The sequence below is a fragment of the Onychostruthus taczanowskii genome, unplaced genomic scaffold (assembly GCF_017590055.1).
Source record: "Onychostruthus taczanowskii isolate IOZ18803 unplaced genomic scaffold, ASM1759005v1 scaffold2, whole genome shotgun sequence".
In the NCBI taxonomy this organism is placed as follows: domain Eukaryota; kingdom Metazoa; phylum Chordata; class Aves; order Passeriformes; family Passeridae; genus Onychostruthus; species Onychostruthus taczanowskii.
This window is the reverse complement of record NW_024499239.1, coordinates 4,060,875-4,074,406: the sequence shown is the minus strand read 5'-3', so window position 1 is coordinate 4,074,406 and position 13,532 is coordinate 4,060,875. Positions and strand designations below refer to the sequence as shown.

Genomic DNA, 13,532 nt, shown 5'->3' with positions numbered 1-13,532 from the left:
GTGTGGGTTGCCTGATGAATGATAAATTTGCACTTTCCAGCCATATGGAATTGAAAAACTGTCTTCAGCTGTCATTTACAAAATATCCATGCTGATCTAGACTTGCCCCATCTTCCCTACCCCAAGAATAGACTTTTCATCATTATGAAATTATATTAATGTTGTGTAGTGGCGATGAACTGCACTCCCACATCTTACCTTCTAAGGAGCTGTTGTTTTTTGTTGATTTTTTAATGTACAGGGCAACTTAATAGATGGTATAGTAAACACGGGCTGGAACTTGGCTGTGCATGGATAACTCTAGGCTGCTAGGGCAGAATCAGCTTGGCTTCCATGAGTTCAGCCTCTTGCTGAAGGATTTCAATATGTGAAAAGGGTGATTTGGTTGGAAATCAAATTTGGATTCCACAAAGTGTTTGAAGAAGTTCCTTGCTAAAGGATTTTTAAAAACTATGCAGTTACAGAATGAGTCCTATGTGTGGATAATTGATTTTAGCTGGTTTGCAATAGATAGAAAACACAGGGTAGAAGTCAAGGTTCTATTTTCACAGTAAAGTCACCTCCAGGGAGGATTCCCTGGAATTTTATGCTTAACCTGTGCTGTTTAATGTATTTACTTGGAAAAGAGCTAAGTTGTGAAATCATTAATTTTCTGATGACATGAAGTTAATCTAGATAGTGAGATCAAGGTCTAACTGTGAAAAACTGACTGGTTAATACACGGTTATTGAATTCTGCATAGGAAAAGGAGAGTGATGTTCATTGGGAGATAAAAAAACGATCTACAAATAAAATGGTCTGAATTGATAATTACTGCTTAGGAGGGACATGTTCAGTGCTTGCCTGAGCCTAAAAAGCTCAAGTGTATCACACAGCATACAGCGTGCCCTCCTATCTGATGTTTCAGCCTGTTTGCTGAAATGCCTCAAGTATTTTATGTAGCTTACTTACGTAAGGAACTGAATAGATTTCTCCAGTGTTCATCATCAGCTGGAAAAACATTTACTTGAGTTATGCTGGATATATAATTGATGATGGCAAGAAGCTAGTCTTCCATATCTTTTAGTCCTTTCCTGAATGACAAGGTAAGAATAGAACAAGTGTGTATGAGCTAGGTAGAGGGAAGGAGGATATTAGATAGTGGAAATTCTTTTATGCTTGAGAAACTGAACCTAGTATTAAAGACACTTCCCTATTTTGATACAGATGTTTCAGATACTTGTAACCTACTGAATTTGCTGTTAATGCTACTCAATTCTAATGTCTAGGAAGAGGAGAATTTTCTTCTTTCAAAGATTTCTAGAATGAATGGTTTTGCCTGGATTGTGTTTCCATTGTGAAGGTAAGTGACTGCTTTTTGTCTAAGCGATGACTTTTTCTTTTATAGAAGGTGGCAGAGGCTGAGGATGACAGTGATAGTGATAGTGATGATGACGAAGATGATGTTCAAGTCACCATAGGGGATATTAAGACAGGAGCTCCACAGTTTAGGTAAGTTATTTGCAAACATTAATGGAGAAAACTTTTGAGATTATATTTAATTATGAATGCAGTCTCTAATGCTTGTCATTTATTTGCCTTTTTTAATATTTGCATTTTTAATATTTTTTTTATCTTTGCCACATATTTGCCATTTAATACTTGCCAAAAATGTCAGATTGTGTGCACAATTACTGTCAATTAAGAACTTTGTTAGCTCTTTAACAATGTTTTTAATGATACAGTTGCTTGAAAACAAGTGAAATTAAATCAGTGGAGTACAAGGAAGAGTTCTATATAAGTTTAAATTGTGTTTTCAGATTTTGAGAAATAATTGTATTAAGTTTGTAAAGGAGTGAGTTGTTTCTTATTAGGGAATGGCTATGTTATATAGCATTTTTGGGGTCGTTACTGTGACATTTTGGTTGCAAAGGATAGATTGGCAAGAACAAGAGAAGTGTTTGTCCCTCATCCTGTTTGTAGTAGATACAGTGCTAATTAGACCTGTAGTTTCAATCCCTATTGATGTTCTCAAATAAGATGTTAATGTTCTTAAGGATAAAGTTGTGAGTCTCTGGAGATTAATTCCCAAGATCATTGTTTAGGCATTTATGCTGATCTCACTACTTTTATTGCCCTGTATCCCTTCTTGTCTTGAAAAAGGGCTTTTTTTTTTTTTTTTTTTTTTTTTTTTTTTTTTTTTACTGAACACTTTTGTACAGTGCTAATTTTACCCAAAATTTTGAAATGATATTTTTAATTGCATGGAAATTTTCTGAGGGACATGGTTTCCTTGTTTTTCTTGGCAATCCTAATATTTTTATGCTTATTAAAACCAGAGTTACTAGGGTGCTATTTCTTAATCGAATTATGACAGGTCTGCAGGTAGGTTTGTCTCATGTATTACATTTTTAACTTTAGAATGCAGGTGTTTCAAACTCCTGTTTGAAACATAGTATTTTTAAACTTTCAGTATTTTGTGTTCTAAAATAATGTGCAAATGAATGTAATAGAAAAAGCGCCGATTCTTTCTGTTCTTTATTTTTCTGCTTTCAGTAACTTGCAGTATTTTTGTGGTCTAGGCAGTGGCTTCAAACCTTGTGGTACTAAAGCAAAACTAGATATATATTCTCAGTGGATTTGCTGATGCTCTTTCCATGTATGCAGGAGACAATGAGCAGGTGATCCTAAATCTAATCAGAGTAGAAAGTTTTATATAGAAAGGCCTGTCTTCTGAAAAATCTTCTTTCCTGGGCAAATTAGACAGAAAGTTCACAGAAGGGCAGAAATGTAAAACAAACTGAACATTGTTTTACATTTTAATTGCAGTAGAACAAGCCTGTTTTCTAGGATTAAACAGATTTTCATATAGTAGTCAACCACAGTTAAAAAAACCTGATAGATTTGTTTCACAAGATCATGCACAAATACAGCATGGCAAATTAGAAGGTTAAATTTTTTGTGTCAGTTTTATGCTGTTGTCACACTTGAAAGAAAACCAGCACTGCATGGAAGTGGATACTGTAAACTATACCCTGACCTTCTAATTATATGCAAATCTCATTATGTGTATGGGTCACCTGTGAGGTAAAGTTACATTACACAGAAGTGGTAGGGAGAGCTAGCTCTTAATGTTACAAATGAACAATACTGTAATTGCTAAGGTAGTTAGATCTGTTCAGTAGTTAGGTTTCCGAGTGCATTTTTCTGAAGACAGCTCTCAAGTATTTTAGAAAGTGAAAAATTACATACTTTTCTGTTGTTCACAAGGATGGATGGTAACTAGAAGTACATTGAAACAGCACTTCAATCATTTTAGAGAAATGCTTGTATTTTCCACTTCTATATAGATTAAATGGAATGATTGTGAAAAGAGAAAATGATCCATCTAAACCCTTCCTTTTTTTTTTAATTTATTTTGTTTTTACTCTAATCCCCAGACTGTCATCTGTATCCCTAAATGAACTGCATTTTTCCTTTCTCTCTCTTCTTCTGGTTCTGTCCATTCTTGTTTCTATCAAGGTCTTTATCCTTTCAACTCAGGAAGAGTGACTGGGACTTGCTTCACTACTGTTTATTAGTTGGAGAAGTTGCTACTGAGCATAGAAAGGTACTCTCTCTTCCTCCTAGGCTGATCTCTTTACTTTTACAGTTACCAGCTTGGAAAGCTAGAGATTCAGGATGGTGATTGAGCCTGGGTCCAATATGTTTCTGGATCTAGCTATCTCTTATTTTGTGTTTTCTTCTGGTTTAAAAGTTTTATTTGTCTAATTCATTTTTTGTCAATTTCTTGAAGTTATGGAGCAGCACCTGTGAATCTCAATATTAAGGCAGGAGGACGAGCTTATGGATCTTCTGGTAAGAAAATTTACACAGTAATATTAGTAAAAAAAGCAACTGGATATTGTTTTAGATTAAGGAAATAATTGTTTCTTTTAAAACTTCTTGATAAATTCGTCTGGCTTTTAATTTATTTTTATTATTCTGAGTGTAATGCTGCTGATAAAATTCCATTTGGTAGAGACAGAAGGCTCTAACTAACTTCTCTTCACAGGTGCAAAAGTTAAAGGACTGGATCTAGATGCACCAGGGAGTATTAATGGTGTGCCACTTCTGGAAGTAGATTTAGATTCTTTTGAAGATAAACCTTGGAGAAAGCCAGGTAATTTCTGGTTTATGTTCACTGATACATAGGTGTTCAGTAGGTTATTTTATTAATAACCTGATTCCTGTTGACTCCACGTGGATGTCATCTTACCTATCCCTCAGAGGTACTGTACAGCATAATTTGTTCCCTGTTGCCTTCCTGCTGTGCCACAGAGTGCTTGGGTGTGCTGTGTTTGTTAGTGTACATCCCCATCACATGTCAGGAGAAAGAGATAGGCCATTTTTTTTACTACATATATATCCAGACCTCTCCTTGGAAATCTGTGTTTCTGTGGAGATTACTGCCATTGCTGTGTGCCATGGAACACAAGATAAAGGAAAATGGAAAATAGTTCTGGCACGTTTTAGCATGAAGAATGGTGAAATGTAACTGCCTGTGCTGGGTTGTGTTCACACATAGACATCCATGAGCTTTGAATGAGAAACTGGGACTTGTCGCACAGGCTTCCCATGAGTCTCCTCTGTACTGTCTCGTTGGCTCAAGGTTTGTCCAGACTTTTCTAATTTTACCGGCATTTATTTGGTTTTTTAGTACCAGTACATTTTGCTGCTGCTCATACATTTTTTCTAGTGTTTGTATATTGCTATGGTAATACAAATAGTGTCTGCAAAATGGAAAAAAGACAAGCCTTTGATGGTTACCTGGTGTTTGAAATGTTAGCTATATTAAATATATTCTATGCATTTCAGTTGCAACATTTTTCTCTTACCCTAAAAACACTTCATGGCAATAAATGAAGCTAGGAGCCAAAACAAAGTGAGAAGTCAAATACAGAACAAGCAAAACAAAAGGGAGCTTCACTGAACATAAAGCGGATCTACAGAGCTCATATTTATCTTGTTGTAAAGATAGGAGGCATTATAATATCCCATTATATTCTCTACCCTTGGTCTCGACGTCATGGTGCTAGGCAGGTTACTGTTTCTGACTAAATTTTAATGGTTTTACAACCTTAGCGATGAATACTCTGTCTGTTGATGAATTGTACGTTTCAGTTGTGCTTTTTAGATCAATATCTAATCAGTTTTGATGCTCTAAGTAGAGGTGTATACGTATGTTTAGTGGAGGAAAGATGAACTTTGTAATGTCCTAAAAAACCTATGCTTCTCTGCTTAAAGGGGCTGATCTCTCAGATTATTTTAACTATGGCTTCAATGAAGATACCTGGAAAGCTTACTGTGAAAAACAAAAGAGAATACGAATGGGTCTTGAAATTTTGCCAGTTACCTCAACCACAAATAAAATTACGGTAAATAATGCCTTTTTTTTTTTTTTTTTATTGTACACGTTTTTTTTCCCTGTAAAGCTGTTTGTGTGTCATAAGCTTGTTCTGCCCAGTTCAGTACATTTGTTAGAGTTTGCACCTGACTCCCTTCCCTGAACCTTGAGTGTTACTGTGTTGCTTCACTGGCAGTTTGTGTGGATAGTGTGACAGACAGCTATAGCTAGATTGCGTCTGTACCTTTATTGAGACTGTGGCCCATCATTTAAGAATTGTGTGGTATCTTAATGGGCAATGTGTTATTTAACTTAGGCTGAAGACAAAGCTATGGAAGTAAGACCAAGTGCAGAGATTCTCGATGGCAGATACCATCTTTTAAAGGTGAATTTTAGTAAAATTTTGTTGGTTGCTCTTATTTTTCTTGGGTATTGCTTCCCATGGCAGCACAGACTGATAGAAGAACAACTGATATGGACGCAGCCATTATTTCATACTCTCATCCTACATCAGTGACTTTCTGTGTATGTCACAAAATGTGGATTAAAAAGTGTTGCTTTGTTCATCACTCTTCTGCAAGCATGTGAGTTAGTGGCCTGGTGAACTAACAAATTTCCCAGTGAAATTAATTTTTCTTGATGTGGTCTTGTGTTGATTTCTTTATTTGTAGTTGTAGTGCGTTCGTTTGTGCAGATTAAAGGATTTGTGCAGATGTGGTGGGGAAGCTTTTGTAGATTATGGCATGTTTGTTTTTTTTTCCTGTGGCATTGTAGCTCTTACTAGAATGTTTTGTAACAGTTATCCTTGACAGCTCTGATATGAAAATCAATCTTCCATATTTTTGTGTTGCCCTTCTGGGGTTAGCTAACAATTAATAGAGTTATGTATAATAATCTTTCCTTTCAGAAATGCTGGTTTTCAGAGAATAGAAAGACCTACATGACAGCATTTATCTTAAGGACTGAACTTTTTTTTTTTTCCTCAGTTTCTCATTTACTTGTTTGATACTAAACTTAAAATTATACCATAAAGGTTATTTATTTTACCTATTCTTAATATGTAGTCATTTTTGTTCTTGATCTGTCTTTGAAGTGACTTGGAATCGTTTCTTTCTTCTGTGTACTCCTGTCTATTGTGGATACAGAACTGTCAATTGCAGATGGGTGGTTTTCTCTTACTTGCTACTTGAGGATACTCAATTATTTTGATTTCATTTTAGCAAGAATGGATCAGAAGGTTTCTGGGGCTTTATACCATTCCCAGTTATCATTATAATAGTGCTGTGAGACAGTAGAAATTGTGGACAGTAGGAGTTACAATTTGCAACTGACTGTAATCTCAAACTTTTCTGAAATGTTCTGAAGGAAAAAGGAGAAGTAGTCCAACCCAAAACTTCCCCTATTTCCAGCTCAGTACTGACTCTGGTGATCAAACAGTACAGGTAATAATGATGTTGTAAGAGTTTGTAATGTTTTAATAGGAGCTTGCAAGTAATTATTCATTTAATTAACTTTTTTTTCCCTCTCTTCTGAAACAGTATCATGTAATTTCCATTATATTTACATGTAATTTATATTAATCTCCTGTAACTGGCAAGAATGTCTCCTACATTTTTCAATTGCTCCTTAATTTGTAGAAGTCTTTTTCAGAAAAATACTTTGACCTTTTCCCCTCATATTTCTGGATAGGAAACATTAATTGAATTTTTAAATGAATTTTAACTATTTATGTGCATTTTTTTGGGTTTGGGAAAGATGTGCCCATGTTTAGAAGTGACATTCTGCAGAAACATAGTTCACTTGCCTACAAGCTCTGAGATCACAGCTTATACAATGTTTTAGCATGAGTGAACTAGCTACATAGAGTGCTGTAGCTGTGTAGCTGTACAGTGGGAGTGAATCACTAAAAATTGAATCACTATATATCTGTCTTTAATACTAACCCATGCAGGTTTTTCTTTCACATCTAGCTGCTGCTGAACTAAAACAATACTTGATGTACTTGCACAAAAGGTTTTGCATAGCTTTAATAAAAGAAGTGTCTGGAATTTTGCAGTACTTCAGCAACAGCAGGGTGTTTCTGAAGTATTCAGTCTGAACTAATGAAAAGTCTTTTGCAGTTTGCATAAGCCAGACCATGAGATGATGTCCTGCTATGACTCAGAAATTTAGTGGTTACTAGATCTCATGATCAGTGAGGCAGATGAAGAATCCATTCAAGTTTCTCGTCTCATGGTTTGCTGGTAGCAGATAGCAGGCTTGTTAGATATCTCTGTTAAGATTATAATTTTTTTTTTAATAAATGTCCTTCTTTTAAAAATCAAGATGTAATTTGGTTGATACAGGAAATTCTTCAAGAAAATCAGTTTGGTCTGTTCACATACAAATGAAATGCTTGGAAAATAAATATTTAAGCTGTCTAATCTTCTGTAAAAATTAATTCTCTGGCATATTGATTCTTATATATATCAAACACAGTACTTAAGTAATACATCAATACAAAATACATAATTTTGCTAGCTGTGCAGAGGTGACAGTTTTTGAAATTTGAATAAAGTTGGACTTTCTTTTTGTGTTGGCTGTGTGTTTGTTGAGTGTTGGAGCTACTGCACTTGTGAGGGTAAACTAATGATGAAACATTATTTTGAAGGTACAGCAAGGCAGAACTGGAAATCTGGAGAAAGAGTTGGCAGTGCAGTCGACTAAACCTGATTTCACATCTCCTCCTGCCTTATTCAAATCAGGAATTCCAACAAACAGGTCAGTTAGCTGTAACTCATGACCAGAAAACTCTTTCTACTGTTATCTCTATGTCTTTGAAGTTTATGATTTTTGTAGGAAAAGAAAGGAAAATATGTTTCTGTAACAGGTGAAAAATAAGGGTAGAGATAGCCTAATCACATCTAGCATAATCACACAGGAATACTATGCTACCTTCTTGGCTGTTTGGGAAAAAGTAGAAGAAAAGGGGAGAGAACAGCAGGACCAAGTAACAAGACAGTTACAAAAATCCAGTTGTTGGTTTATGACACTGCGTTTTCTGTGTATAATTAAATTTACCATCATAAAATTTCTGGTTAGGGTCCTTATGAGTATTAGGTAACTTATTTTTTCAGTTAAACAAGATGAAATGTGACAGCTATGACTTTGACAAGTGGAGGAATTCCTGGAATCTAGTCTCTTTCCTGCAAGGCAGCTTTGGCTTCTCCATATTTGAATATTTTATTATATTTTCTTTGAAATGAGAGAAAATATTTCCTTACTGAGTTCCTTCTCCAGTGCCAGGCTTTAATAAGTTCTGTCTTCTGTATCTAAGCCACTGCTCTTTGATATCTGGCACTTAGGAGGTATGACCCATCTTCAGCACTGCATCCATAACTGCCTTGACTAATTTAGAGGCACTTGTGTTCAATTATTCTATCCTTTAAGAGTCAGTTCAACACCCAAATGCTTGGGTTTTTTTTGGGGGGGGGCGGGCAGGAGGGTGTCAATCATACCCTTGCCTGCACTTTTCTTTCACTTTTAGAATATTCCTCCTGGTAGCCTAAATTTTTCTCCAAGCTATCAGGTTATGCTGCTCTGTAGAGTAGATTTTATTTCTGTTTTTTTTTTTATTTTTCTGTGTCAAAGAAATGAGAAGAGTCTTCCAAACTTTGTGCTAACCCTGTATCTATTTTTTAAAATTTTCTTTTCTGAATTGCTTTTAATGTGTGATGTTCTTGTAACAGAGTTCTCAAACTGGAATGTGTTGTTCACAGGATAAAGATTCCTAATCTATATCTAGCATAGGTTTTGTTGCAGCATTTCAATTCTTTGTTCATCTCAGTGATTGACAGAAAACCTCTGAACTACTTTCAGAAGTAATTAATGGCCAGCATATTAAAATGTAGTCAAGATTAAAGTTGTAGAAAAAATGCATTGTGTACATTATGTGGTTGTGTGAAATTTGTAGTTGTGATGACTGTGTCACTTTGTGACATATCACTTTGACAATTGTATCACTTATGTATTCCAGCGGGTAGAATAGGTTGTTTTGTATGTATTTAATGTGAATACTGTAATTGTAAGTTGTTACAATGAGCAAACTGACAGCTTCCCTTATTAAATACCTGCTCCTATGGATACACTTGCTTAAAATATATTATTCTGTAAAGAAAGGTATTTCTAACAAATGCTCAGAAGAGATTTTGAAAGAAAACTTTATGTTCGGAAGTCTGAGTAGCTCAATGAGTGAATATGTATTAGCTGTGTGGGTTATATACATTTCTACTTTAATGACTTTTCCATAATGCATGTACTATTTTCTGTTTCTAAGTGCCTGTATTACTAACTTCTGTAAAACCAGACAGTGTTTTTTGGAGTTGGAATAATTTCTTTCTTTAGTTAAAGAGTTTATTTTAGCTAGGCAGAAAATTTTCAGCAATGTAACTCTTCAGTAATTTAAAATAATTGCCTTTATGCCATGTGGCATTTGCGGTAGTCTTGTTGAGAATTTGCTAGAAGCATTTCCAGAGAAATTTCAGGGAAATTAGCCCATCACTATAGTGGGCTATTTATTAACTTTATCTGTGCTTATGGCTTTCTGTAAGGAGATTTTTTTATAGAAAATTAATTTCTGATCTTTCATTTCCATAAAAAAATGCCAGTTTCAGCCTTGCAAGACTAAGTGATAGAAACTAAGGTGTTATTTTGAAAAAAAGAGGGTTTTTATACAAATAGTTGCGTTAGTAAATCTGTTTGGTTCTTATTTATATCCGTTAGTGGTGAGCTCAGCAAAGTTGAGGCTGTCCTCAAGAGGAGGAAAATAAAACATTAAATACATAAGCTAAACAAGGAAGAAGAAATATTGAACAATATCATAATTCCATACATGTTAGACTATACTGTAAGTCTACTGAACAAATGTGGTATTCCATAGTTAGTCTGATTCTGAAGAGTCATGTGGGGGTGTTCCAAAAAGCAGCTGATTTATTTTATCTGTGGCAAGGGTAAGGATTTTTGAAGCTATGAACTTGGAAAATAACTGGGTTTGCCTTCTTTTTTTCTTCTTTTTTCCCCCCTCTTTCTCTTTGCTCTATAGAATCTAAGCTCAGTTTGCCAAATGAGATTGAGTTGTCTTTCTGAATTAATCTCCATGGAAGTAGTATTCTTAGTGCAAATAGCTCATAAATAACCATTCTCTAATTAGAGTGAGATAACTCAGAGTTGCTGGAATGTTCCTTTCAAGCTACACTTTGTATGAACTCTGCTGCGGGTTCATGTGCATCCCACACGTGTGGATTGCCTTTTTATGTTTCAGAGGATCCATTGGGAATGCATCTGTATCCCAGGTGCCTCGATCACGTAAGGCACAGACCAAGCCCTTCCTTTGCTTTGCTTACGGCTCTGAGACAGAAACTGAGTCTTGCCTGCTACTTACCACGACTCTAGATAACGCCTAGGGAGTTGTGGAAGTTTATCCTTGTGCCAGCTTGCTGTGACCTTAGTGTGCGTACGACTTAATGTGTGATTGGAGGGGTCATCTGCTGCTTCATTTGCAACTGAATCTATGCTTTGTCTTGTTCAATTTCAAGCTCTTTTAGTGGAATTCTTAATGAAATGGTTATGGCAATCTTGGAAATAGAGATTTTGTCAAGTTCAGGGTATGATGGCAAAATCCATCGTTATGAAAAATAATCTGTTGGGAGTTGTTGGGAAGAACAGTGGACATAACGCTGTACAGCATAAAGTATAATCTCATTGAGATTGAGTGAGCACAGGTATATGCTTCAGAATCTAAAAAAATAAGTGAAACTGTTTATTTCAGTAAATTGATGTCTAGGAACCAACTAATTGGTAGTCTGGGTTTGCTTCATTTGATATTGCAGTGGTGTGTTTGGGCTGCTTCCCAAGCCAGAATTAATATTATTGTAATATGGTTGGGGCATATATTGCTTTAATGCCTCATACTCTTGCACTGGTGTCACTGTGTGTGTTTTCAGTGCTGATTCTAAGAGTTGCTGGCAGTGTGCAAGCAGCACTAGAGAGGAAGAGTCTTAATTCTGCTGTGTGCATCACTCCCAGGTGGAAACCCTGTAAATCAGTAGGATGAGCCAGGCAGGGACTTTGTGCTGTAGAAGAGTGCCATTTGTTATACACAAGGACTAAAGCTAGGTAAAATGGGTTTTCTAGGATATGGTTTAGATAACTAAGAGAGGATACAGTGATGGAGGAGAACAAGTGTCTTAGAACTCTCAAACCAAATGAACTGTCTGTGAAGGCTGAGATGGTGAGAACATTGTTTCAACAACTGTTTTATAATACCTATGTTCTCAATTCAGTTACTTAGAGCCAAATAATAAAATCTAGTGTAGCAGTGCTGGAAGGCCGTGCAAGACCACTGGGAAGTTTAGAAAAGCAGGTGTTGATTATTGGAACAATCTAAATTCCAGCATGGGGTATTAGAAGACCAGAGAATTTCTTAAACTTCTGTTATCATTGTATAGTGTGTAGTATATACTCTTTAATTGGAGGTATCTTGGACTCTTGTACCATTACACTGGTTTTGTTCATTTTTTTTTTAAATTCTAAACTGTTGTGCTTAATAAGCTTGCTTTAACATCCAGGAGGAAGCTTTAAACCCAGATATTAAAAAGCTCAGAGGACAGGCCTTTGTATCATCCTCAGTATGCAGTCTGCTACAGTTCAGATTATCTCTGAGAGATGTAACTGTTACTTCATGCTCTAGTGTCTGCTGTGTCTTTTTCAGTTGCATTTGAATCTGGGTATTTGAGCAATTGGAGTCCAAGTTATCAGTCTGGCAGAACTCTGAGCCTATAATTCCAATTTACAGTTGTTCTCCCTAATATTTGTATTTGTGTGGTTAGTAGTACACTGGATGAAAAAAAGACAAGAATTTCTGAAACTAGAAACATTTTTTCCTTTCTATGGATTTGTTTCTGTGGGCATTTCAAGAAGGTTTTTTTCCAGTCTTTTACTGTTATATATCACTGCTTAATGTATTCTTTTCTTACTGAAGTTTTGTGATCTTTTTGTTTGTTTGGGGTTTTTTTAGAAAAAAAAAAGGCAGAAAGTGTTGTCTTTTATGTGATGGGGAGTGAAGGAGACTGCTGTAGAGTAAGCTTTTGTCTTTGCTTATCAAAGAAGTCTTTTTTGCTGCATTGTTTGGTTCTATACTCTTGCATAGTTCAGCAAATGCATCACCTCTAATGTTCTTCAGAAACAGTCTTTTATGGTTTCTACAGAAGAAAGAACTTTTGTCATTTAGAATGAGAGGAGTCCATAAGGCTTTCTTCTCTCACCTTTTCTTTTTCTTCCCCTTTTCTGATTCTGCTTGTTGATTCTGTTTGTCCTGTGTTGCAGGCGGATATCTGGCACAATAGATGTGATTGGACAGACCATCACTATCAGCAGGGTGGAAGGTCGACGGCGTGCTAATGAAAACAGCAACATACAGGTTTTACACTGCAGTTTTGCATTCTATTTTTGACTAGAAGACATTTTTTGCTTTCCCCATAGCTTCTGACTAAAGCATCATTGTATGTGAATGAGTAGCACATAAGTAACATTAAGTCCAGGAATAAAGTTTTGGCAGTTACCAAAATATATTAAGATGAAATATTTGATAAATTTCAAAAGAGAAATGTTTTGGTATACCTCTTACTGAAAAGAGATTAGTGATGTTGCAGACTTACAGTCCAGGATACAGCATTGGCTCTGCTAGATTTGCATGGGATTGTGTTTTGTTTATGGAGTGAAAAGATAAATATTTGAACTCCCCATTTGTCCCCCTGTTCCTTTGGACACTAATGCTGGAAGTGAAAGCCCCCTTGTATGCAGTTTGAGAAAAGCGGTCTTTTGAAAATAAGGTGTGAAGGAATAAATAGTTGGTAGTAGCTTGTTTTTAATTATATTGTAGTACTTCATCATAAATTGCAAGATTAGTCTTTATGGTTTTAGTCCAGACTTTTATTATCCTGAGAAAGCAAGTAAATCTATACAGATGGAATACACTTCTTGCCTGAAGAATCAGAGAGAAGGATCAGGGTTGCTTGGTACTTCGTTTGCATTTCCATGCCAACTTAGGTTGAGGTTAAATAGTGACAATAGTAATGGACTGTAGTGCTGATATTGAAAACACTACCATGTGTTTTTCATCTGATCTCAG

The 13,532-nt window shown here is 35.7% G+C and overlaps 1 protein-coding gene across 3 annotated transcripts in view; it reads left to right on the top strand.

The window, feature by feature from the left end:
- FIP1L1 (factor interacting with PAPOLA and CPSF1) overlaps positions 1-13,532 on the top strand; it is a 36,304-nt gene that overhangs the window by 4,516 nt on the left and 18,256 nt on the right. For 2 of the 3 annotated variants that reach the window (XM_041402624.1, XM_041402623.1), the window contains exons 4-10: positions 1,388-1,491; positions 3,776-3,837; positions 4,034-4,141; positions 5,266-5,396; positions 5,682-5,750; positions 8,016-8,125; positions 12,728-12,821. In XM_041402624.1, coding sequence (XP_041258558.1) covers positions 1,388-1,491; positions 3,776-3,837; positions 4,034-4,141; positions 5,266-5,396; positions 5,682-5,750; positions 8,016-8,125; positions 12,728-12,821 — 678 coding nt within the window. The remainder of the gene's footprint in view (positions 1-1,387; positions 1,492-3,775; positions 3,838-4,033; positions 4,142-5,265; positions 5,397-5,681; positions 5,751-8,015; positions 8,126-12,727; positions 12,822-13,532) is intronic. The other variant, XM_041402625.1, reaches the window with a different exon arrangement.